General features: G+C 40.3%; 2 protein-coding genes across 3 annotated transcripts in view; one reads left to right on the forward strand and one right to left on the reverse strand.

Moving 5' to 3' along the window:
* Positions 1 to 6115, reverse strand: part of GASK1B (golgi associated kinase 1B) — a 48790-nt gene extending 42675 nt beyond the window's left edge. Inside the window, exons 1-2 of one of the 2 annotated variants that reach the window (XM_027598841.2) lie at positions 5981 to 6115; positions 4124 to 5272 (exon numbers count right to left, since the gene is read on the reverse strand). In XM_027598841.2, the coding sequence (XP_027454642.1) occupies positions 4124 to 5033 (910 nt within the window). In that variant the 5' untranslated portion in view covers positions 5034 to 5272; positions 5981 to 6115. Of the gene's footprint in view, positions 1 to 4123; positions 5273 to 5976 lie in introns of both variants that reach the window. The other variant, XM_027598842.2, reaches the window with a different exon arrangement.
* Positions 6116 to 10699: 4584 nt separating this feature from the next.
* Positions 10700 to 26942, forward strand: part of TMEM144 (transmembrane protein 144) — a 106988-nt gene continuing 90745 nt past the window's right edge. Inside the window, exons 1-2 of the mRNA XM_027598844.1 lie at positions 10700 to 10739; positions 11947 to 11997. The gene's annotated coding sequence lies outside the window, so the exon portion shown is untranslated. The remainder of the gene's footprint in view (positions 10740 to 11946; positions 11998 to 26942) is intronic.

A 26942-nucleotide genomic window follows, 5' to 3' on the forward strand; every position in this document is an offset into this window, starting at 1 on the left:
ACTTTGAGCAAAGTACATAATTGCTCCGGGCCTCCACATCTACCTCAGAAAACGTCTCTCATTGAGGATCCACCTTATAAAATGTTTATGAGGATTTAATGAGGTAATTCATGCACGGTACTTAAAACAGTGCCAAGTATATCATAACCTCAACATTACTTTTGCTCTAAAGGTTGTTGCCTCCTTGAGAAAAAAGAGGCTCTCGTAGCCTGTACCAGTTCACAATATTAAGTAACCAGATATACTAATAAATTGCGGTGATAGAGAAAAAAAAAGTCCTACCTTAGGGCCCCTTAAAGGATTTGTTGAAGGAAGCCAATTGATGAAAATAGGAAAGACAAGGAACTCTTTCTGGATAACTAATTCATTGTATGACCTAGAGGAATCTTCTTACCACCTTTTTTCCATTTTAAAATTAAGGTTAAAAAAATTTTTCTACCGCAAAGGTTTCTTGGAAAGATTTACTGAGATAAGCCAAATATCTATATTTGATTCACAGTACAGACGAACTATGTTCTTGGTACTGGGCATGAATTTATTGTCACAAACATTAATCAACAGAGAACAGAAACAACACTTAGGGCAGGATTACTTACAGGATTTTCTGGCTACTCACTCTCCCAGATATTAAAATACCTATTCTTAGACCAAGCCAGATCATCAGAGAAATATATACCTAAAACAATCCAACAGTTCCTCCTACAGAGAACTCATTATCAAATTACATTACCGTGTGAGGCCAGCAGACCATATTGATGGTCCTCACAAGAATAAGCTCTATAAACCTCATTATTTGCATAACACAGAGGTTGCCAAAGACATTTTTCATTACCTCTACAGTGAGTTCTTTATAAGATCCTCCAGGAGAAATCTCAGCCTGACTTTAGGACTAAAAATGGTAGTACTCATCTCCTGAGTATTGGAAGCGGAAGCAAATACAGATTCACTGTTAAGAGTCAGTGGAACAAGTCGAGAATGTATTTCTGCATTAATTCAAAAATATTTATTGAACACCTACTATGTGCCAGACTCCCCACTAGGATCTAGAAATGCTAAATAAGACAGGAAATGTCTCTGTCTTCACAGACCTAGAGACTAGTGGGAATGAAATGATGATTAAATGAGCAACTATAATACAAAGAGATGATATAAAATGAGCCAGAAATAGGTCCTGGGCAACTAGGTAAGATCTATCACATCCTTAGGTAGACAGGGAGCCTGAAATAAATCTAAGCTTGGACCAAAAGAAGAATAAGAGGACCCTAGAGGAAAATACACACTTCTGTGGAAATTGGGAGAGGAAAGACATGTCAGGAAAAGCCTAGAAATAGGTGGATAGAGAGAGATACCAAGAACCTAAGACTGTCTATGTATCTCCTGCCCTGACCAGAATTGATCTATTTATGTACTTTACATCAATATAATAGCCTACATGAGTAGAATTATATTGTGTAGAGTGTTCATAACTATATTTAAATCATGTCATAGACTCCTGAGGAAATTGGCTTGATTTTATGTCTCTAAATAACTACACAGGAGAAGGTGTCAAAGAAAACACAAAGAAAGATTTAGTATTGTTTGACATATAATCTTAGGTAACTCATGACACTAAGAGTCATATTGATACAACTTTGTTGGTTTCTTTCCATCACCACTTACATCTGAAATGAGAGAAGAACACCAAGATATATGGGGATTATAAACCCCTCCTTCAAATTGAGTGCAACCGCCCTTTTCATCCCCACAAATGCTGGATATTCAGGGGTGCCTGGGTGGCTCAGTCGGCTAAGCGTCTGACTCGATTTTTGACTCAGGTCATGATCTCAGGGTCATGGGATCGAGTCTCGTGTCAGGCTCCACGCTCAGTGGGGAGTTTGCTTGAGATTCTCTCTCTCCCTCCCCCTCTGCCCCTCACCTCACCTCTCTATCTCATTCTCTCTAAAATAAATAAATAAATCTTTTTTTTTAAAGGCTGGATATTCAGAGCACAGAATAAATATATACAAGGAATCCCAATATTGAAAAGTTTAACTGAGCAATCGAGAGACCAGGGCTTTAGATCTGGTTGTGTCATGTAAAGACATGATATGTGAGGCTTGGAGGCTATGTGAGTAACTCAGTAAACTTGGTACCTCACATGTGTAGTGTAGTAACAAAAATAGACAATATTTATTGAAGATCTACTCTGTGACAATCACTCATTCCATGGGTTTTTCATGTACTAACTAACAACAACCTCATGAGGTAGGTATTATTGTCCTTTTACAGCTGAGGAAACTGAGGCATTCACAGATACTGTAACATTTCTGGATCACGTGGTTGGTAAGTTCCTACCCACTACTTTATTCTCCCAACATCCATCCAAGAGCAACCCAGAGAAGTACCGTATTGGGGTACCATGCCTCAGGATCTATTCAAGAATTCACCTTCTCTACCCAGGGGCCTTTATGACATGATAGAGAATGGCAGTATAGGGTAATAAGAGTGACTCTATGCTACACCCTGCTTTGCCCAGGACAGGCTTGGTGGATGCCTATTATCTCAAAGCTCACCAATATCTTCTTTTACTCCAGGGTGTTTTTCCACTTTGGATGATAAGTTATACAGTCACTTAAGCCCAGTGGTTAACAGCTTAAGTTCTGCAGTTTGCTGGGTGTATGTTTGAAACTCAACTTAGCCATTTACTAGCTGTGGAAATTGAGGCCCATTATTTTAGCTAAATAAGTCTCAATTTTCACATCTACTGAATGGAAATAATAATGGTACCTACCTTATAGCTCAGTTGTGAGAAACATAGGGTCAAAGCATGTATCAACTATATGAATCAATTAGTATAATGCCTAGCAAATAGTGAGCACCCAAGAAAAGTGACTTTTTACCAACCTTTTATCAAATGTTTGAGAGGTTATCTCACATCTGCATAATCGTGGTGGACTATTTTGTGAACTTGAGACATCAAAACATACCTGTGAATCTGAAGCACTTAGACATGGACCAGGATAAAGTAAGGAATGCCAAGTCTTTCTAAGTAAATCACTGGTACTTCTAGAAGTACCCATTTTAAGAGTAAATTATAATCCTAAAGCCATTGGAAATAGAGTTTAGTTCTTGGCCACTCCCAAGAATTTTAATCCTTTCCAGTCTGGACTCCATAAAATGCTAAATTTCATGATGACAAAAAGTAAGAAATATTCTTTGAGCTTATAATCCCCTTGTGGTCCTTTCTAGCCTGTTGGGCCAGCCTCGATTCATACCGGCAAATTCTGGGATTATTCTGCTTTCAAACATGAGCCACTGACCCACCCTACTTTGTATTCAAAGCCTGGAACAGCCTCAAGACTCAGAGAATATCCTTCATATGGCATGAGCATGGCCACAGACCAGCCCCTTTGCTTGCCACTAAAGTGACTGGCTACATACCCCAGAGCCTGCCAAAATGTTTGTCACCTGACAGAGTCTTAGAAATCAGGCTCAATAAATTATGGTCATGGGCTTGAAGAAACCATATAGCTAGTTAGTATATACTGAACAAATTACCTATTTTCACTTCATTTTCTTTGTAAAATAGGGGGGTTAAATCCATTGTAAAAGAACCAAAGGGTCAAATCTAACATGGTCTGGCTCTGGGCCTTTTAAAAAGATTCCATCTGCTGAAGAAAGATAACCCCCTCTCCCCTTCACTTTTTGGATGGGAGATCCCCTTCACTTTTTAAAAACTCCTAAGGAATGAAATTCTACTTACTTCCACAGTAACCTCTCTAATAATATGCCTGACTGTCAGCAAGTTCTTTGCCTCCACCCGCTTCCTCTTCTCATCATGCAAATTGCCACTGGCTTTAATTAGATTTAATAAGCCACTGGGAAGTGCAGTGAGGGAAAAGGAGAGCAAAGATTACACAGTGTGGGCTTACCCTTGCATTTTGAGTACAGCATTTCCCTGGAACGTTCATATCCTCCCAAAGTTGGGAAATAAAAAATGCCAAACGTATGGAAAGACATGCTGCTGCTGTCCAAATTGAGACGTGGGTGGAGAAAATCATTTCGAAAAAGAGAGTGAGGGAAAAGAGAAAAATCAACCCGAATCCCCAACAGCTGCAAATCAGGAAGCACGTGAAGCCGTTACCTTGGATGAACTCTGATTTCCTGCTCACAGACGGCAGGGTCCTGTTGAGCCCAAGGATCCTGTCCAGGTGGAAGGCAAACACCTCGCTCATGTCCAAAGGCTGCTTGAGTAGTCCACAGGGGCTGGGGCCACAGGCGGGCACAGAGCCAGCGGCACTCCCCTCTAGCACCAGCAAGCGCGCTCCGCTTTTAGAGGACATGAGCTGAAGACCTGCCACCGCACCGTCCGCCAACAGGCGCATTCGGAGGATGTCTTCTTTGCTCAGCCACGAGGGGGCGCTCTCACTGTAGATCCTGATGTTGCTCTCCTGGGTCTTGCGCCGCTGAAAATCTGAGCCCGCAACGTGCACTCCTGAGCCCCGTATCAGCCTCCAGGGCCGTTCCTCAGCCTTGGCCAGATTTCCTCCCTGGACGTACCCAGGCACTTCAGCATCAGCTGCCCTTGCACCATCCTGTGGCTGAAGGGATGGTCCGACCAAAGCCTCCTGTCCCAGGGCTGGTGATGCCACTGCATACTTCTTCCTGCGCTTGGGTTTCACGGTGCCACGGATATTGGCAGGCTTGCTGCGCTTGGAGCGTAGGGTAATATACACCACATTGAGCTGCAGCGTGGTCCCATTGCCCTGAGACTCTGGAGGGGCCAGGGTACCATCCAAGGGTATCTCAGGGAAGGGTGCCTCGGCGGTGTCGTGGCTCTGGTGTGGTCCCTTTTCTGCTGCCCTTCCTTGCTGGAGAGAGGCACGTCCCACCTGGCTCACCAGAAAGCCCAGGTAGATGGCGCAGGCAGTGCCCAGCAGGAGGTTCCTCCGGGTCCTTGGGCGCCGGCTGCTCCAGAGTTTACGCACCCGCGGGACGCACAGGGAGCAGATGAACCAGTTTATGAGCTGCCCTGGCTTGTCTGGACAGGTCATTTCTCTGCTGCATCCACATGTTGAACAGAGTTTAAAGTCTGCAGTTGGTTCCTGCTGACATGATGCATGGTTTCCTGAATTCAGCTGTTGCCTCCGTTTAGGTATATAAGTGGTCTCCCGTGGGTAGAGTAGAGGTGGAAGTAAAGGGATGGTGATGAAGTTGGGAATGTTTCTGACACTCGCCACAACAAATCTTTTAAACTCCTATCGGCCTCCCCAAGGAGAAGTGTGGCTTGTTTCTGGGAATGAATGGAAACAGAGTTAACTGAGTCACAATCTCAAACGAGTTCAGTTCCTCTTCAAGAGTAAAGGAAAAAAGTAACCCTTTCCTTTCACAAATATCACCACCATGAAATTTCTTTTAAATAAAGTTTAAAAAAGAGTAACAGGACAGACGTAGAGATTCAATATTCAGTTTAAATTAGTGAAAACAAACCACGAAAATCCAAGAGTATTTTATAACTTGTGGCTAGAGTCATTTAATTTGGTTCTGAAAGAAAAGTATTAAAATTTGACAAATCCTTTTTGAAATCTAGTAATCATTTCAGACAAGTGAGAGATGGTTTTTAAAAACAACCTATAGCCATCCCGTGTTTATTTTTTAAAGTCCTGCATTACAAATTGGGCAGAAGCACCAAATATTAACGTTCACATTCGGAAACATATTCTCTTAATTTGATGGTACGATTTTTTTCTTCATTCTATGTTTCATCATCCCTAATGAAGAATGATTTCAATATAAAGCCATAAATGTCCATATATCTCAGAAGAAGTTATGTTTATTCAGTCTCACACACACACACACACATAAACACAAAACACAAATCCGATTGCTTTTCATTTCTTTTCTTCCCACAAAAGTCAGCAGAAAGAAAATAAAGGGATCTCTAACTCTATTTCTTTCACATTCTTAAAAAGAAGAAGAACTCATAAGCAACCTTACTTACACAGCTGGCCCCATGCTTGGCTCCAGGAAGAATGTAATCCCTGACTGTAATGCAAAGAACTTTTAGAGGCTGAGGCATGTAAGTAGAACATATTTCATGGTCAAGAGTGTTCCACATTTCAAATAGCTCAGCTTTAAAAGCTCCCTTGAAAACTCCTGATTGCAAAGCAAAACGGTTATTTGTCAACTGGCCACTGGTATCCCAGTTTAAGACGTGTTAGGTTTTTTTGTTTTTAATAGTCTAAAAAATAAACTTTAATTTTAAGATCTGAAAAAACAAAAGCCAAAGCCGTACAGAAGCAGTTTTCATTCAAATCATTTTCCACTTATTTTTAACCCCTGGGAGCCCTCTAGTGTCCTGTTTGGAAACAGACTCAGAAATGTCAGTCTCATGGGGTTAAAAAGGATTGAGAGTGTTTGCTTAGCGGCAGCAGGATAAATACCTTATAAAATGAGGAATGCCGGAACCCTGCTGTCCATCCCGTGTAGCTGGGGATTAGAGCACCAAGGTTCCCAGGGACTACGACTCACCTTACTGTCTTGACTGTTTACAGAGTAATATTTGTCCCCCACCTCTTCTGAGAAGGTCTAGAGGTTTGTAAAAAGGTAAGAAAGAGTTAACTTAAAAGAGGAAAAAAATAGACTGGTGAGATAAGAGTGCACACAGATAGGGGAAGACATTTATAGTGTGCTCTTGCATGGTGCAACGGCTCACAAAAAGAAGTCATGGATTCTCTCTGATTGGAAGTTGTTTTAAAAACAGGTTAGTAATTGGCTTAGGGAGTTTGCATGTCCTGGCACAAAGGCAGGGTTGATGACCTCTGGGTCTCATTTAAGCTCATGCTTTTTGCTTCGAGGGCAAATAGAATCAGAAGGTAGGACAGTGACAGGGATTGTTTGCCCCACTGGAAAAGAAGTTTGTGATACTGGGGGGCGGGTAGGAGATTAGCGTATGGTGTATAATCCTAAAAATACTGCATTTTACAATGCAAAAAAAATCAAGGGATTGAAACATAGAAGGAAAGAATAAACTCCCAAGGGATAAAATGCCAAAAAATTATAATACAGCTGTTACTTTAGCACTCGAACTCAGACCTGTCTACTTTTTTAAAGGTTCTGCCACATGGAGAAAGGAGAGGAACAATTCCAATATTGACAATGGTCTAGAAGTACCTGTAGATTTTGGCTAAACTTCATGAGACTTCAAGCATTTTTCCAAAAGCATTCTCCTTTGTGTTCCAAAACTCTAAAACTCATAAGCACAGAATTATTTTCTAGGTAGTAAATGTTCACTTTTTGAAAGGAAACCATGACAGAGTTGTTTTATTATAACGATATTAGGGGCATCTGGGTGGCTCAGTCAGTTAAGTATCTGCCTTCGGCTCAGGTCATGATCCCAGAGTCCTGGGATCGAGCCCCACATCGGGCTCTCTGCTCAGCAGGGAGTCTGCTTCTCCCTCTGCCCCTCCCTCCACTTGTGCTGTCTCTTACTCACTTTCTCTCTCTCAAATAAATGAATAAAATCTTTTAAAAAAATATATTATAACGATATTATTATTTTCACATATCAAGAAGAATAACTGACCTGACTCTAAAAATTAAAAGTACATCTTAAATTAAAAGCAGAAGCCAGGTTATAACAAGCAGAAGCCTCTGCGGGCTGTTTCTAAAGCAACTTCTTTAGTAAAGAAATGTTTTGGAAATTGATGAGTGATGTGTGAGTTGGCAGATTTGCTTGACTGCCCCCTCACCCCAACGAAGGTCTCTTTATTAGAAGACCAGCACATTGCCTCCTTACAGCCGTAGGAGGGATTAGTAGAGGCTAAAAGGTAGGATATTTAGAGAATGGGCTCCAGAGGGAGAAAGCCTGGCTCCTAATCCTCCTGTGCTTTCTAGCTGTGGTCCTTTGTGACAGGTAGTCTTACCTCTCTAGCCTCAGTTTCCCTCTCTAAGAGACGACTAATAATAGCACTTACCCCATCAGTTTCTTGTGATGGTTAAATGAGATAGCGGTGACAGAATGATAATTTGAAAGATTAGTCACTATTTTTTATTCCCCGAGCACCTTATTGAACTTCTCAGAGGCCTTTCTCCCAGCCCAGGCAGCTTGACAGGGCATCATCACTGCATCAAAGGGAAACTATCATCGTATAATTAGGAACATGCTCATTGAATTATTGGTGTAGTCAATATATGGATATAACCAACACAGTGGACAAGAATGCCCATCAGATGTAATCAGAAAACAATTTTCATTGGGGTTGCTGGGTGGCTCAGCCAGTTAAGCATTGGACTCTTGATTTTGGCTTAGGTCATGATCTCAGGGTCATGAGACTGAGCCCCGGGCCCAGTTCCACATTCAGTGGGGAGTCTGCTTAAGATTCTCTCTCCCTCTCCCTCTGCCCCTCTCCCACTCCCAATTCCCCCCACCCCCACCCCCACACTCACTCATGTGTTCTCTCTTTCTCCCTTCTCTAAAAAAAAAGAAAATAATTTTCATCATTCTCCCCACTGCCTATTCAAACCTGCTTGGTGGCCTAGTAGCACTTTCCAACTCCCTTGGATAAAAACCCACACATGATTTTTTTCCTCATACTTAGAATTTTTAAAATGCCTCCACTCATTTTAGTCACACACACACACACACACACAGTTTGCACAAAAACTAATCAAAATGTTTGATCCAAATAGTCAAAATTTTCAAATTTAAGTATAAAGTATTTTCCTTTTCCAGAAATTAGCTGTCCCTCAAAAAGCATAGCCAAAGCCCACTGAAAAGGGGGAGAGGAAATCCATCCCAGATTGGGTTTTTTTGTTGTTGTTTTTTGTTTATTTTCCCATCTAGACCTTCTTCCCCACCTACATACCCACTCACCTCACTCTGCATCCAGCTCTGGCTATTCCAGAGTTGAAGGGTAGTGGGAACGGAAAAGTAGTAACAGTGGAAATATTCTTGCCACTCCACACTAGGGTTATGAATTGGTTTATAAGCTCTCTGGGCTTAGCGCAGGTATATAAAGTTGACCATCAGGTGGGCATTTTGCAGTCACTTCAAAAACACCACTGTTATTGTCTCTCTGGCTGGCTGTTGATGTCTCCTCAGCCCCTTGGGGTCTGGCAGCCCTCTGCTCTGTTGAGGTCACCTTCTCTCTTCAGGCCGTTCTCTTGGGCAGGATTTAAAACGGCCAACAGGGTGGCTTTCTCACTTGGGCCTGTCTGTATTGCCCACAAGTGGTCTGATATGCACAATCACCATCCTTTGCCTCGCAACCTCAGGCTTCGTAATGCAGCCACCTATTTCCCTTGGCAAGGTGGACCCTCATTTTGGAATGGGGAAGTGGCTGCCATTTATTGCTCATTGTCACGGTTGAAAATGAACAGAAGGTACTTTCTACCATCAAGCTCAAGAGAGAAGTTTAAGGGTGCCTGGGTGGCTCAGTCGTTAAGTGTCTGCCTTCGGCTCATGTCATGATCCCAGGGTCCTGGGATCCAGTCCTGCATCGGGCTCCCTGCTCGGTGGGAAGCCGCTTCTCCCTCTCCCACTCCCCCTGCTTGTGCGTGCTCTCTCTCTCTAATAAATAAATACATAAATCTTTAAAAAAAGAGAGAGAGAATTTTAATTTCATTTTAGAAAAATAAACCTAAATTCCTTGAATGAGTAATGGCTTGAAAGTTTGTTGTCAAATACGACATTCACATATAACATGTGAGCACTCATGTAACACTCCAAATATTTGTTGTTGGTATTAATATTTGATCAGAGAGATCAAATCCTCATACCTAAAGTACTTTCTCTCCATTAAAAAAAAATCCACGAGGAAAACAAAGCGGGAAAGTAGACAATAAAACAATGGTATGGCTCATTAAAATTGTATGGTGACTAACATAACATAATAAAATTAAATTAAATTAAAAAATAATAATAAAATAATATTACCTGGGAAAGTTTTTATACGTTTATGGAGGCAAGAGAGGAAAATGAGGAGAAGCAACATGAGCAGGGTCAGGAGCCTCTGGTAACATGCAATTTCTTGAACTACATAGTATTTATGAAAGGATGTTTATTTTGGGACATTTTGTGGGCTATACGTTTATGATTTATGAAAGAGATGGTAGGTAAACAAATATTCTTTTTATATTCTTTCTATCTTGCGTATGTTCTATGTAGAGTAGAAGTAATAATTTTTTACTTATTTTTATTTACAATGAAGAGTTAGTGATGTTTTCATCATTTGAAATTAAATTTAAAAAGCTAAAGAAAAATAAAATCATTGATAAATTTTAAAATATATAGATACCCAGGCCCCATCCACCTCCCCAGGGATTCTAATTTAATCGGTCTGAGGTAGAGCCCAGCAATCCATACTTGGAAACACTTCCAGTGTGCAGGGTTATAATTCACTCTTCTAAAAGTTAAGTGGCTAGTTTCAGAAGCAAATTAAGACCTTCTTGCAGTTAAGTGATAAGTCTTAGGTTTCACTGGCAGTAAAATAATCTTTAAATCCTCCAAGGCTTCCAACTGTAAGTAAGCCCCGAGGGCAGTAAAGGCTGCTTCTCCTTTGGGCTGGGAGAACTCCAGGACCAGATTGGACAGCGTGTAGGGCTCCAGATTTGCCATTCACACGACTTACATTTCTTGTTTCTCCACTCCTGTCAGGTGTACCTGTTGCTGCTACCATGGGTTCAAGCTCAGCCACCGCCTCAGAGCCATTCAGAAAGTGAAAAGGAGCATCTAAGGACTCCAGTCACTGAAAAACTAAGTATCCAGCTTTTCCTTGCTGTTGTGGACCCAAGCTCGTTACATAGATTACAGACCTACAAAGGAACACTTTGTTCCTGGCTCTGTGCTGACCAGACCCTTCCACTGGGACCTCTAGCACTTCTAGAACTATAATCCTGGCTTTAGGCTAGGTTCTTAGGCACCACACCTGTCCTGCTTGTGATAGGGAATTTGCTGTTATTTTTGCTATCCATTCTAATACCAGGCCTGGGCAGCCCCAAGCTGGCCTGTCCTGACACTGAAGAATTGTCTTATAATCTTTGAAATGTTGTCATAAAGGTGTTTGGTTGGGGCACCTGGTTGGCTCAGTCAGTTGAGCGTCCAATTCTTGATTTCAGCTCAGGTCACGATCTCAGGGTCGTTAGATCGAGCCCCTCGTCGGGCTCTTCAGTCAGTGTGGAGTCTGCTTGAGATTCTCTCTCTCCTGCCTCTGCCCCTCCCCCCGCTTGCATGCTCTCTCTCTCTCAAGATAAATAAAATCTTAAAAAAATAAAATAAAGGTGTTTGATTGACACCAAGAAGTTTGTAGTTCCTTAAATAGTGCTCTATATTATACATGTCTTCAAAAGAAGTTACAGTGTTCCATTATATTAAAAAAATGTGTTCCCTTCTATCTGACACTTCATTATTCAGTCACTCTTAAGGACATCTTCCCTGTTGACCACCACATCTACTTGCCATAGGTAGGAGAAGCACTTTAAAAGAAAACTAGCTGTCTTCTCAGAGCTAGCCTTACAAATCTAGGAAATGATGCTGCATGCCATCTCTTGATCTCTCATGTGTGACCAGAAGGGCACCAAATAGGCATATTTCCAGGGGATGCAGTGCCTGACACTTCATTGCATTGGGTGTTCTCCCCTCTATTTCCTGTCATACCTGGCAAAGAGGAACATGCGCCTCCGTGCCTTTTCCCGGTATGGAAGTCTCCTGCATTCATCCAGTTAGCCTCATTTCCCTGCGAGTGTTTGTTCCATTTATGTAAAAGGTGGGTTTGGATCAGGATGCTTCTGCCGCATGACCAGAAACTGCGCAATGTTTGTATGCACGGAGCGTAATACAGGAAAGAAATAAAATGTATGACAGCCAATTTGACATATGTTTGAAATAGAATATTTATGGGTTGTTATTTCACTTCGGGATAATTAGATCATTTCTTCCTCTTAAAATAACCAGCATTTGTTTTGTAGTTCTGAAACCCAAGAATGCATAGAGTCCTCATGGAGTAAGAAAAGACATAGGTAAGTCAGAGGCCACCTGAGTTCCCTCTAAAAGCCCCCGGACAATCTAGACAATAAAGCTCCTCCACCTCAGCCCTGGGCGCTGAAGGCCTGGATGCTCTGCTTCCCACCTCCACCCCCAGGCCACATACACACACACAAATGAGGCCAAACGCACTGGCCCTCGGTCATTCTTGGCTTAGGATAGGAAACCCAAGCAGCAGTGGTTTTGGACCCATGTAAAGGCGTAAAGACAGGATAAAGCTGTCTTAATCCTTAGGCTCCTTGCAGAAAATCATACAGAGCTACAAATTGTCTCTTTTCTCCTCACCTAAGGCATCATTTGCATGAAAGAACTAAGAAGTTGCAGAGTACAGTTAAAGGAAGGAAGGCACCCTGGCTAGACCAGATTAAGTTTGGCATATTAGAAATGCAACAGGATTATAAACAAACACCTTCAAAGTGCAGGAGGAGAAGGTAGAGGGAAGTTGGGGGGTCCTTTTTTCCTCTGCATCTAGTAGTTTTGAGGCTCAGCTGTGTCTCCCACTGTGATTCAGGCATGAGTGGCATATCTGAGAAGTTGCCAGGGTGTGAAAACTGCATATGCATGTTTGCACTTTTAAAGAAGCTGGATTCAAAAAGACAGAAAGGGTTACTATCACAGTCCCTGCCCATTCACCCATTCCCACCTTCCCAGCTATAGTGATTCAAGCCCCAGGAAATAACAACAGGCAAACCCAGATGGGGATATTTTCATGTCTTGTCCTGTAAGATATCGAGGCATCAGCAGCCCACTTTGGTTTCCAGGCAAGGAAATGTGATGCAGAGCAGAGTCAGGGAGCATCCCACTGTCCCCACCTTTCCAATCTCAGGCACACTGTCAGGCAGTGCCCCTGGCATGGACCTGATGCTTCTGATGGAAGGCAGCGGCGGCAGCAGGCTCAGCCATGAGGCGCCCTTAAGTAGCTGCACAGACGGAAAACATCCAGGAGGAGCTAGAACGTGGTAACCAGAATTGACTGGGTGATAAGCACTTGAGTGACAAGCCTGGCATCCTGGTGACACAGTTGCATACTTGTCTTAGAGGTGCTGGAGATCTTATTTTATGCAGGAGAGGGTAAGAGTCAGTGCAATTTGAATCACTCCCACTAAAGAGTGCTTGGTACCCATAGGCTGCTGAGACTCAGGGAAATGCACAGCCACTTAACGTTTATTAAAGACCCACTAAATGCCAGTAATGTCCCAATAAATATTGAATGAATGAATGAGTGAATGAATGAAATAATGAATAAATGAATGAAACAATTAAGATAATAAAGCACAGTCTCTAGACCACAGTCTCTCAAAGTGTGGCCCTGGACCATCAGCATCAATTTCCCCTGGGAATTTATAAAAAATGTAAATCCCCAAACCTACTGGATTAGAGACTCTGGAGGCCAGGCTCTGCAGTCTGTATTGTGACAAGCCCTCCAGGTAATCTGAGGCATGCTAAAGTTTGGCAACCGTTGCTCTGGTTGAGGAACCCCAAAAAGAATGGGGCAGGCCAGGAAGAAGATAGAAAAATGCCAAAAGAGAAGGGATAGAACAAAGCAAAAAGTTGTAAGAAGATTCAAAACAACATTTGCAATTTATGTGAAGTTATCTCTACCTTTTCCTTCTTTATGAGAGTTCATTTCCTCCTTAACACTTCATCCATTGGTTGGGAAAAGACAGAATACGCTAGTATCACATGTTCTGCCCAGCCAAGCGCCCTCACATACCGTACCCTATTGATTCTAGCCCCTTTCTCAAAGCAGGGTCATAGCCTGTAGATTCTGGGAAACCAGGAAAACTCTTGGGTATGGAGAAAATTACTCTACAGAAAATTACAGGAAGAAATCGAATCCTCTACAGGCCGTCACCAGCTCTATACCCATAAAGAAACCTTTTATAGGAAAATCACACTCTTTTCCAAAAGGTGGTTACAGGGTTCCCATGGCCACATAATGTGTAACATAGTCAACAGTTATAAGTCAAAAAGCTTTGGTGAGAAGCCTGGAATGGGTTCCGAAATGTAAAAAGCGAGCAGATACAAAGCAGTATAACACATAGAAGAAAATTAAATATTTGTATAAGAATGAACATGTCGTTTCCCTAAATATAACATACCTCAATCGTTTTTCCACAGGAAATAACCAGTGCTTTGCTTAAGAATGCACATTATTTTGGAGTTCTTTGGGGAATAAGGTAAACTTGATTGAGGTAGTCACCAGCTCAGAGGCAATACTCCTTTTTTGTTTTTTAAACTTTGTGCTAATTGCTTATAATATAGAAATAGCCAGAAATACAGTTTCTGACAATAAATCTGCATTTAATTCCATTTCTTTGAGGAATTTGTAAACAAAATATTCTTAGCTGGGTGCTTTTGGCAAGTGCTATGAATTGAATGTTTGTGCCACCTCAAAATTCATATATTGGAACTCTAATTACCAACATGAGGTAAATGTGAGGTAAGTGGAGGCGGGGCCTCTGGGAAGTAACCAGGTCATGAAGGTAGAGCCCTCATGATGGAAACATTACCCCTGTTAGGAGAGACAAAAGAGAGCCTGCTTCCTCTATCTGGTCTCTGCCATGTGAGGACACAGCAAGAAAGTAGTCATCTGCGAACCAGGGAGAGGGTTCTCACCAGAACCCAACCATGCTAGCACTTTGATCTCAGACTTCCCAGCCTTCAGAACTGTGAGAAATAAATTTCCATTCTTTAATCCAATCTAGTCCAGGGTAATTTGTTATTGCAGCCCAAACTAAGACACCAAAATATTTCATTTTGCTCAGTTTCCTCATCTGAAAAACTTATTATATCTAGCTCATAGGGCTATTCTAAAATATGTTATACATAAAGCACTTAGCACAGTGCTTGTACACAGTAAGAGGTAATGGCTCATTCGTTTGCTCTTTTTTCTTGCAAGGATGATGCTAGTGACTAAGCACTCTCTAAAGGGACCCCAAGAAAACACTGACGGATAAAACATTGATCAATACATAATTTCAGGTTCAAGAAATAGTTGTCAGTCTTACCAAGTTACCAATGCAGCATATTATCCAGAATTTGCTCACTGTCTCCCTTCTCTACTTAAAAAAGGACTTAAAATTAATCAGGAATATATTTGACATGCTACTTTGGATTCAAATCTTTGGTCATTTTTGCCATTGGTATTTAGAATTAGTCCATGGTAATCACTGTGAGGCTCTAGTAAGGTGGGTCCTTGGCAATATAATTGGAATCATGGGACATTTGTCATACAAAGTATTTAATATCACACTTTGAAGAGTTTGACCTCAGGCAATTTGACACTTTCAGCCTGGTTAGACACACTCCCTCTAGGCTTCTAGCAATCTTTCCAGAACATTAACAACTGATGGTAATAGTAGGATAATAGTTTTATAATAGCACCTCATAGAGTTGGTGTGAGGATTAGATGAATCCACAAGTAAAAGCCATTAGCATACAACAACAACAAAAAGTTAACTTTGTCACTAATGAGACACTGTGACAGGGAAAATAGACCTTAGAAATATTCACTTATTATGGGCAAAGAGAGATTCAGAGATCATCGTGCCCATTTACCTACTGATCTGGGGAGAGGCCATTCAATTCTTGGCTAACTTTATCTCGCCAGTTCTCCTGGCAGGTATCTCCCTATTATGGAGAAACATCTAATTTTCAGAGACTGAGTCTAATTTTCTTTAGACTCCTACATCATTCTTTTGGGGTTTTTTATTTAAAATCTTTTTGGTGCAACTACTATATGACAGGCATTGTCAAGTCACTTTGGATGTAGCCGCGGAAAGGATACTCAATGGGCTAGCGGTGAGGAGTGTATAGGATCTGACCTTCCGGCTGGATTGCCTTCTGAAACTCTCAGCTCTGTCAGTTCTCCACCTTTTGGCCCACCTGCCACCCTTAGAACTTGCCCACACCCAACAGACACATCATCTAAGTTCAGATTTCAAGTCTTCCCATTGTCTTATAGATCACGCCTATCCATACACAGTGTCAAATATGACAATTCTAATCTGACCAAATTTGTCATCTGCCAAATAATGGTACTAGACTGGCTTGATTAGTTTTATAGATTATTCATTTTTATTTAATGAATAATTCACCTACCAATCCACCATAATTTTCAAACTGAACCAAAGCTTATTTTCACTTATTCCCTTATTGGATCCTGGGGGAGAAAAGAAGGCATTTTTCTTTTCCTTAAGTAAGAAAAGAATCCTTTAAAATTAGTTGAATTTCAGCTAACAAGTTAGTAATTTCCCCTCTCAAATACATATTTTTTTAAATAAATAAGTTTAATCAGATGGGTTTGGAATTCCTGCAGCTAAAGATTTTAAATGTCCACAAAGTTGGTGAATCTAAATATATCATAAAACATTTGTATTGCTTTTCCACGGAGAGCATAATTCGAGATTAAATTCGAGATTAAAATATATATTAAAATATATAATAATATATAATAAAATATATATTAAAATATATAACTTCTGCCTCAACAATATGTCAGGCTGGTTACTCTCAAAGGCCTTCTTTCTTTAAACCTAGACCCAGGATAAATTAAGAAAAAACATATAATCCACTGTTTACAAGTTTTCTAAAATGGAAGGACTCTCAAATTTATAACTTTCACAAATTGTTATCAGTTTATGAGGTGACTATAAAAAAATCACCAAGCATACAAAGAAGAAGAAAATAGAAAACTGAGAAATTTTTAAATCATCAGAATCTAAATATAAATTTAGTATATACAAAAAAACTGTTTAAAGGAAGACAAAGTGAGCATGCAACAAAAAAGAATTTAAAATAATGAGAACATATTAAAAAGAAATTAAAAAAATAACATTTGGAGATGATAAATTGTTGAAATTAAAATTTAATGGATAGGGGCACCTGGGTGGCTCAGTCAGTTAAGCATCTTCCTTCGGCTCAGGTCATGATCCCAGGGTCCTGGGATGGAGTCCTGCATCAGACTTCTTGCTCAGCGGGGAGCCTGCTTCTCCCTCTGCCTGCCACTCCCTCTGCTTGTGCTCTGTCTCTCTCTGTCTCTCTCTGCCAAATAAATAAATAAAGTTTAAAAAATTTAAAGTTTAAAAAGTTTTAAAAAGTTTAAAAAGCATAAAAATTTTGGCCCTGGAGCCAACAACGTAGCTTATGATGAACTAAATCTTGTACCAAAAATAACTTTAAAACTTGGGAAAACATGTAAACAATGCTTTGAAAGCATTGGAAAACCAGTTTAAGTAACAGTGAGCATCTAGAATTCTTGAGAAAGGAAAGCACACAAGGTGCACTGCACAGTCAACCCAGAATTCTCCTGAGGGCATGCTCCCAATTGTGGCAAGAGTAGAAAGAGGTCAAGAAGAAAGCAACAGGCTCCTAGGTCTGAGGAGTCAGAGAATGAGTTTGGGGATGCCAAAGGAGATGAGATATCTCCTATTGGAGGGAAAGGAACTTCAGAAGGAGTGTCCAAAATTCTGCATTCAAATGTCCCTCGAATGGCTGGTTCATGTCTGAGCTGTGAATGTGCAAGACAATCCTAAAGAAATGCAGTAAACAGCAGACAGGAAGCTCAAGAATGGAGGTGGATTTCAGCAACCAGAGAGCACCAGGGTGTTAAAAGATTGCTATTGAAGTTGGAGGAGACTTCAGGCCTGAGACCTACCCCTATGAGTAAAGGCAGAACTGAAACAGACATAACAAAGCTGAAAAACAAGATTTGACTGGATCAAGGTCATTAACTGTAACTCTTTGACTAAAAATCTTAGCACTTTTTGGAAGAATATCATGTAGAGCTCTACAGTTAATCATCCATAATCTGAAAGGCAACTGAAAATTATAAGCATACTAAAAATAAAAGCAAATGACCAAAGAGAAAAGGCAAGAAATAAAGAGATATAGGCGCTATCCACATGGCTACCACAGAAGCAGGTGTGCTGCTGGCCCTGGCCACCTGGGGAAACCCAGTCCAATGTTATTGGGCCACATTTGGCATCTGGGAGCACACCTCACTGCACACCAGACTTCCCTTAGCCCAGGCTACTACCTGGCCAGTCTTCTTCTCATGCACCTGTGCAAGTCAGTGCCCTCTTGCACCAAAATGGCCCCCAGGGTAGACTGCCAGTGGTCATCTCCCCCAACTGAAAATTTCTTGTCAGAAGAAATTTGGCTAGCATAAATAAGTTCTGTAAAATAAGACTTGAAAACCGTGTCCTATATAATAAGATTGTATAAACTTTGTTTGGATCGTACATTAGAAGGCAGGGGAAAAATGGCTGCCCATCACATTTATTTTATTTTATTTTATTATGTTATGTTAATTACCATACATCATTAGTTTTGATGTAGTGTGCCATGATTCATTGTTTACGTATAACACCCAGTGCCCCAATTCAGTACGTGCCCTCTTTAATACCCATCACCAGGCTAACACATCCCCCCACCCCCTCCCCTCTAGAACCCTCAGTTCGTTTCTCAGAGTCCATACTCTCTCATGGTTCATCTCCCCTTCTGATTTCCCCCTCTTCTTTTTTTCCCTTCCTACTATCCTCTTCTTTTTTTTTTTTTTTAACATATAATGTATTATTTGTTTCAGAGGTACAGGTCTGTGATTCATCAGTCTTACACAATACACAGCACTCACCATAGTACATACCCTCCCCAATATCTATCACCCAGCCACCCCATCCCTCCCACCCCCACCACTCCAGTAACACTCAGTTTGTTTCCTGAGATTAAGAATTCCTCATATCAGTGAGATCGTATGATACATGTCCTTCTCTGATTGACTTATTTTGCTTAGCATAACACCCTCTAGTTCCATCCACATCGTTGCAAATGACAAGATTTCGGGTTTTTTATTTGTTTGTTTTTGTTTTTGTTTGTGTTTAAGATTTTATTTATTTATTTGAGAGAGAGAATGAGAGACAGAGAGCATGAGAGGGAGAAGGGTCAGAGGGAGAAGCGGACTCCCTGCAGGAAGCCCGATGTGGGACTCGATCCCGGGACTCCAGGATTGTGACCTGAGCTGAAGGCAGTCACTTATCCAACTGAGCCACCCAGGTGCCCCTCGGGGTTTTTTGATGGCTGCATAATATTCTGTGATATATATATATATATATATATATACCACATCTTCTTTATCTATTCATCTGTTGATGGACATCTTGGCTTTTTCCATAGTTTGGCTATTGTGGACATTGCTGCTATAAACATTGGCATGCACATACCCCTTCGGATCCTTACATTTGTATCTTTGGGGTAAATACCCAATAGTGCGATTGCTGGGTCATACAGTAGCTCTATTTTCTTTTTTTTTTTTTTTAAAGATTTTATTTATTTATTTGTGGGAGAGGGAGAGTGAGAGAGAGCATGCACAAGCAGGGGGAATGGCAGGCAGAGGGAGAAGCAGACTCCCCGCTAAGCAAGGAGCCCGATGTGGGACTGCATCCCAGGACTCTGGGATCATGACCTGAGCCAAAGGCAGATGCTTAACTGACTGAGCCACCCAGGCGTCCCACGGTAGCTCTATTTTCAACTTTTTGAGGAACCTCCATGCCATTTTCCAGAGTGGTTGCACCAGCTTGCATTCCCACCAACAGAGTAGGAGGGTTCCCCTTTCTCCGCATCCTTGCCAACATTGTCGCTTCCTGACTTGTTAATTTTAGCCATTCTGACTGGTGTGAGGTGGTATCTCATTGAGGTTTTGATTTGGATTTCCCTGATGCTGAGCAATGTTGAGCACTTTTTCATGTGTCTGTTGGCCATTTGGATGTCTTCTTCGGAAAAATGTCTGTTCATGTCTTCTGCCCATTTCTTGATTGGATCATTTGTTCTTTGGGTGTTGAGTTTCATAAGCTCTTTATAGATTTTGGATACTAGCCCTTTATCTGATACATCATTTGCAAATATCTTCTCCCATCCAGTCGGTTGTCTTTTGGTTTTGTTGACTGTCTCCTTTGCTGTGCAAAAGTTTTTTATCTTGATGAAGTCCGAATAGTTCAGTTTTGCCCTTGCTTCTCTTGCTTTTGGCGATGTTTCTAGGAAGAAGTTGCTGTGGCTGAGGTCGAAGAGGTTGCTGCCTCTGTTTTCCTCTACGATTTTGATGGACTCCTGTCTCACGTTTAGGTCTTTCATCCATTTTTAGTCTATTTTTGTGTGTGGTGTCAGGAAATGGTCCAGTTTCATTCTTCTGCATGTGGCTGCCCAATTTTCCCAACACCATCTGTTGAAGAGACTGTCTCTTTTCCGTTGGACATTCTTTCCTGCTTTGTCAAAGATTAGTTGACCATAGAGTTGAGGGTCCATTTCTGGGCTCTCTATTCTGTTCCATTGATCTATGTGTCTGTTTTTTGTGCCAGTACCATACTGTCTTGATGATGACAGCTTTGTAATAGAGCTTGAAGTCCGGAATTGTGATGCCACCAGCTTTGCTTTTCTTTTTCAACATTCCTCTGGCTATTCGGGGCCTTTTCTGGTTCCATTCAAATTTTAGGATTATTTGTTCCATTTCTTTGAAAAAAGTTGATGGTATTAAGCCTAAACCCAGCAGGAGAAGAGAAATAGTAAAGATCAGAGCAGAAATCAATGAAATAGAAACCAAAAGAACAGTAGAACAGATCAATGAAATTAGGAGCTGGTTCTTTGAAAGAATTAACAAGATTGATAAACCCCTGGCCAGACTTATCAAAAAGAAAAGAGAAATGACCCAAATAAATAAAGTGATGAATGAAAGAGGAGAGATCACAACCAACACCAAAAAAATACAAACAATTATAAAAACATATTATGAGCAACTCTATGCCAGCAAATTTGATAATCTGGAAGAAATGTATGCATTCCTAGAGATGTATCAACTACCAAAACTGAACCAGGAAGAAATAGAAAACCTGAACAGACCCATAACCACTAAGGAAATTGAAGCAGTAATCAAAAATCTCCCAACAAACAAGAGCCCACGGCCAGACGGCTTCCCAGGGGAATTCTACCAAACATTTAAAGAAGAATTAATACCTATTCCTCTGAAACTGTTCCAAAAAATAGAAATGGAAGGAAAACTTCCAAACTCATCTTATGAGGCCAGCATTACCTTGATCCCAAAATCAGACAAAGACCCCATCAAAACGGGGAATTACCGACCAATATCCCTGATGAATATGGATGCAAAAATTCTCACCAAAATACTAGCCAATAGGATCCAACAGTGCATTAAAAGGATTATTCACCACGACCAAGTGGGATTTACCCCTGGACTGCAAGGTTGGTTCAACATCTGCAAATCAAACAATGTGGTACAATACATTAATAAAAGAAAGAACAAGAACTATATGATCCTCTCAATAGATGCAGAAAAAGCATCTGATAAAGTACAGCATCCTTTCTTGATTAAAACTCTTCAGAGTGTAGGGATAGAGGGTACATACCTCAATATCATAAAAGCCATCTATGAAAAACCCACAGCAAATATCGTTCTCAATGGGGAAAAACTGAGAACTTTCCCCCTCAGGAACACGGCAGGGATGTCCACTATCACCACTGCTATTCAACATAGTACTAGTAGTCCTAGCCACAGCAATCAGACAACAAAAAGCAATAAAAAGCATCTGAATCAGCAAAGAAGAAGTCAAACTTTGCAGATGATATGATACTGTATGTGGAAAACCCAAAAGACTCCACCCCAAAACTGCTAGAACTCATACAGGAATTCAGTAAAGTAGCAGGATATAAAATCAATGCACAGAAATCAGTGGCATTTCTATACACCAACAACAAGATAGAAGAAAGAGAAATTAAGGAGTCAATTCCATTTACAATTGCACCCCAAACCATAAGATACCTAGGAATAAATCTAACCAAAGAGGCAAAGAATCTGTACTCAGAAAACTATAAAATACTCATGAAAGAAATTGAGGAAGACACAAAGAAATGGAAAAACGTTCCATGCTCATGGATTGGAAGAACAAATATTATGAAGATGTCAATGCTACCTAGAGCAAGCTACACATTTAATGCCCATCACATTTTTAACTGCTGTGAGGTGCTCCAGCTTTAGCCAGGAGATGACCTGTACTTACAAGATCCAGACATTTTAGAAGATTATTTGTTCACTGTAAAAAGGGATTAAAGAAATTATGAGAGAAGGCAAGAAATCTCACCAAGTATAGTAATCTTTATAGTATCCACATGACTGTAGTGTGCTATAGTCTTTATAGTAGCCACATGACTGTTCAAAGTATAAACACATTTATCCTAAGACTTATGCAGTAGGTAAAAGCCTTTTGTAAAGTGTTGCTTATTTGTAAGCTGGCAATTATGAAATAGTCCTAATAAATAACGAGGGTTAGTAGGTGTGCTTGAAATGCAATTATGAAATAGTCCTAATAAATAATGAGGGTTACTAGATGCGCTTGCGACTGTGAAAGCTATAGCAGTCTTTTTTATTTCAAGTGTATTATGGTGCTCGCTTGCTTATTTTATTCTTTCAACATTAAAATATGCCATATTATAAAGGATTATAATCTTGTTACTGACCAAGAAAAAATTTTCACAACAATTCCCACTTCTGTGTAAAATAAGATGTTCTACTGCCATTGTTCTTTCTAACTGTCCAGTGTATTAGTGATTCCCTGATGTGCTGTGGGGCAAGTCCATGAACTAGCAGACTTTCTGTGGAATCAATTTAAGAGTGTCTGATTCAAAAGTGCACGGTAGGCTGAAGCAAACGTCAAGTGATAATGTCGTTATTTTTTTTGCTATGGCTTTAGCTTGATAATTAAGGTATATTTCTGTTTAAAACCACATGCCATTAGTTTTTAATCTGCTTTCAAAATTGGAAATCTTTTTCAGTCAATATTTTAAAGAAATAGGAAACTGTAATTATTTTTACTCTGGAGTGCTAGTTAACGAACACAAAGGGTTTAGAGAGATTTAGAGCTACTCATCATTTAATAGTGTTTAATGTTTATTTTCAGTATGTTTAATATGGGTAACTTTTTTGGGAAGAGGAATAATGTTTATTGATTAAATCTGGGAAATGAAAGGGGCCCCTGGATGGCTCAGTTAAGTGGCTCACTCTTGATTTTGGCTCAGGTCATTATCTCAGGGTCATGGGACTGAGCCCTGCATCAGGCTCCATACTCAGCAGAAGTCTGCTTGAGATTCTCTCTCCCTCTGCCCCTCCTCTCTCTCTCTCTCTCTAAAATAAATAAATAAATCTTTTTTAAAATGTGGGAAATGATGGTTAAGACACCAAATTCTATTTCAACACCTGAACTAAGACCTGTAATAACTATATTCCATGTTATACAGTAGATTTCATTTTTTATGACATGTCTTATGTTCCTGAGCTATAAAATACAGATAATGATTTAAAAAAAAAGGGGGGGGGAGAGATATAAAGAATCCACAGGTGACTCAGACTTTAAAATACTGAGATTAGTAACTTAAAAAAGCAAAAGATGAACAAAAAAGATGAGGAGTGAGAAAATTTCAACAGGAAATTGGGACCTATAAAAAGGAATCAAATGGACATTCTTGATCTGAAATGTATATAGACAGATTGATTGATAGATATAAAGAATTTATTTGGGTTTAAAGGGCAGATTGGACAAAGTAAAATGCAAGGTTTGTAAAATCAGAAACAGGTCCCTAGGAAATATAAAAAACTAAGTGTCAGAGAGGAAAAAGGGGGGAAATAAAAACAGTGTTTAAGAGATACATTCAACACAGCTCAAAGATCTACTGTATAACTGGATGTCCAGAAGAAACGAGAAAGACAATGTGGCAGAAACAATACTGGAAGAGATAATGACAGAGAATTTTCAAACTGGCAAAAGACAGCAATTCAAAGCTCCACAAAAATGCACTGAAATCAAGAAAAGATACGTCAAAGAAAACTACAAGTAAACACCTCATAGTCAACTTACCAAAAACCAAAATAGATGCAGCTGAGAATGTGTAAACTGAAAGGTGGGTCAGAAAGACAGACAAACTGACACAGACAGTTAAAAGGATAGAAAATACAGAAAGAAGCATAAGAGACACATTAGACATGGTGATGAGAAAAGATTTAAACTAAGAATAATCTGAGGTGTAAAAAGAAAGAGAGAGAATCTGACTAAAGCAGTATTTGAAGGAAAAAAAAAAAACAATGGCCATGATTTTTCAGATTCAAGAAATGCTGCAAACCTCAGGAAGGATTATTACAAACAAACATTTTATATAAAGGAAGCCATATAAAGTTTGAACAGTTGAAGCATAGCTGTATTTTACAATGGAATCTTAGAACTGGGAGAGGTCAGAGAGATAAACTATATAACACACTGATTTTAGAGAGGAAGCAGATCGACATCTGCACAAGCAAATGACCTAAGGAAAGGCAGAGATTGGCCAGCATCAGAATCCTTGAATTCAGATGAGGTGATGTTTTTACTATACAAAACTTTCTGTCTTATTTCACTTTATATGTCAGCAGCATTATCCAAAGATATAGATCATTCTATCATTTTAAAATTATATTTTCTTAATTAAACTATTTTTAAATCTTTCTTGCTGACTTCCGTATTGCCAAATAGATTGACAACGTAAAAAAGTAATTCGAGGTTTATCACTTGCCCAGGCTTCTTAATGTTAGAGGTAGAGCAGGGACAGAAATTCAGATGATTGAATTTTCAATCACAGAGCATTTTTCACATCCAGCTTGTTCTTGGTGTTGCTGGTTTTTAATAGAACTAGTGCACTGCGTCTAAGATCAAGCTCCTATGTTTTTACCTTTACGTTAGCAATTATTATTTTGTGATTCATACATTTTCTGGGTTTTTTTAGTGCCTTTTTCTCCAACTATATTGGGGTATAATTGACAAAACTGTACATATTTAAAGTAAACAATGTGACAATTTGGTATATGCATACACTGTGAAATAATTTGCACACGCGTGCGCACATGCACACACGGCTTCTGCAGCAGCTGGTCTATCTAGCTCAGCCAGATATCACCTATTTTCTGCACTCTTTCAGGCTGGGGATGTGCTGTGCTAAGTAGCCATGAATCCTAGTTCTTAGTTTTTAAGGCAGAGATGAGAACAGGGAGTAGTTCATACCCCTATCGTCAGGGTCAAATATAAGATCCAGGTACTTGATGGGGTTTACCAGGGCTTGTTAACTGGAAGCCAGAAAAATAGAGAAATAGTGCAATAGTGCCATTAGCCCACCCTCACCCTGCCCTCAGCCCAGAGACACCGCCAGATTTGAGAGAGTGATCTTTTAAGTTGGGGCAGCCAGATTGCTAATGTGCAGCTGGGGCTGCTACTCTGACCCCAGGCCCTAAAGGGCAAGTGTAAGTGAGGGCACCTGAGCTGAAGCTTCTTTAGGCTCATGATACATCTACATCTGCAGACAAGCCCGGGCTAAGAGAGACCCACTTGCCAGTAGCCAGCAGTTCTAGAGAGTTAGACAATCAGGCACTATGCTGACAGAAAAGTTGAACTCTCTACCTCATAATACAGGAAACTTGATTTTCTTGCACTCTTTTCTCCAAGGTAAAATCAGTTGTTACTCTTCTTCCTCCCTTGATCTATTCTTCCTCTGTACATCCAGTAATTCCCTCTGCTTATTTCTATTATTTCCACTCCTCCCAATGGTGCTGTCATTTGAAATTAGTTGGATGCTCTTCTTGGTTTCAGGCGACAGAAAACCCAGAAACCATACTCAAGTTTCCACAAAAAGAAATGTTATTGGCCGGTTTCACTCAAACATCCAGAGGAAGAGTAGGCTTCATTGCAGTTTAGTCATATCTGGCTGAGTTTCCCTGTTGTCCTTTTGGCTGTATCCTTGGCTGGCTTTCCTCTTGATCACAAGGTGGCTTCCTGATGCAGCAGACTCTGCATGATCCCTCTTTCACATCTTGATAAAAAAGATTACAAGTGGGGCACCTGGGTAGCTCTGCCAGTTAAGTGTCTGCCTTCAGCTCAGGTCATGGTCCCAGGGTTCTGGGATCGAGCCCTTCATCGGGCTCCCTGCTCACTGGGGAGCCTGCTTCTCCCTCTCCCTTTGCCTGCTGCTCTGCCTACTTGTGTTCGCTCTGTATCTTTGTAAAATAAATAAATAAAATCTTTAAAAAAAAAGATTACAAGCATCTCACTGCCATCAAACAAGATTTCTCGGCTCTATGCAGAAGACAATCACTATAGATAAAAGAATGGCATATAAGTTTACACTTTGGTTATATGTTTATTGCTGAAATAATAACTGTTGTAAATGATTCTGAATTGCCCCTGGAGCTGGGTGTGATGTCCATCCCACACAAATCCTTAATCTCCTGGCTGCTACACAACAGAAAACAAAATGGCGTTAGGTAGACACGCAAAACATCCATTATAACTGTGGTAGTTTTTTTTTTTTTCCTATTGTCTCTGTAAAACCATGACAACCTGGAAGATAGAGACAGTACTGACATATCTCTGCATCTTCAGGCCCTACCTCAGAGCTGGCATATATAATCAGTATTCACTAGTCACCTGAATGAATGAACAAGTAAAATAACTGATTCTTCTCAGAAATGTATTTGTCATCAACCATCTCGCAATTCTTAAAACATATTATAGTTGTAATAATATTTGCACAACACCATATTGTTCAATCCCACCCTGCATGGTTATAATTTTTACCTATTGCTTTCTGGGTGTTTCACTTTGTTTCAACACATTACCGATTATTTTTAGAGTTGCTATTAACACAGACTTCAATTCCTCTCCTGTTTTCCCCTTGAGCAGTGAAGCAATTGCCATGGAAACAGAATCCAATACCTCTCTCTAGAGCCTCACATCAATTCAATTTGATGTGGGGGACTAACATACTATCTCCTACCTGTATTTTATAAGTCTGGAGATATAATACCTCAAAAGATGCAAGTCATTACTGGGGTAAGGCA

This window comes from Zalophus californianus, chromosome 2 (assembly GCF_009762305.2).
Source record: "Zalophus californianus isolate mZalCal1 chromosome 2, mZalCal1.pri.v2, whole genome shotgun sequence".
Lineage (NCBI taxonomy): Eukaryota > Metazoa > Chordata > Mammalia > Carnivora > Otariidae > Zalophus > Zalophus californianus.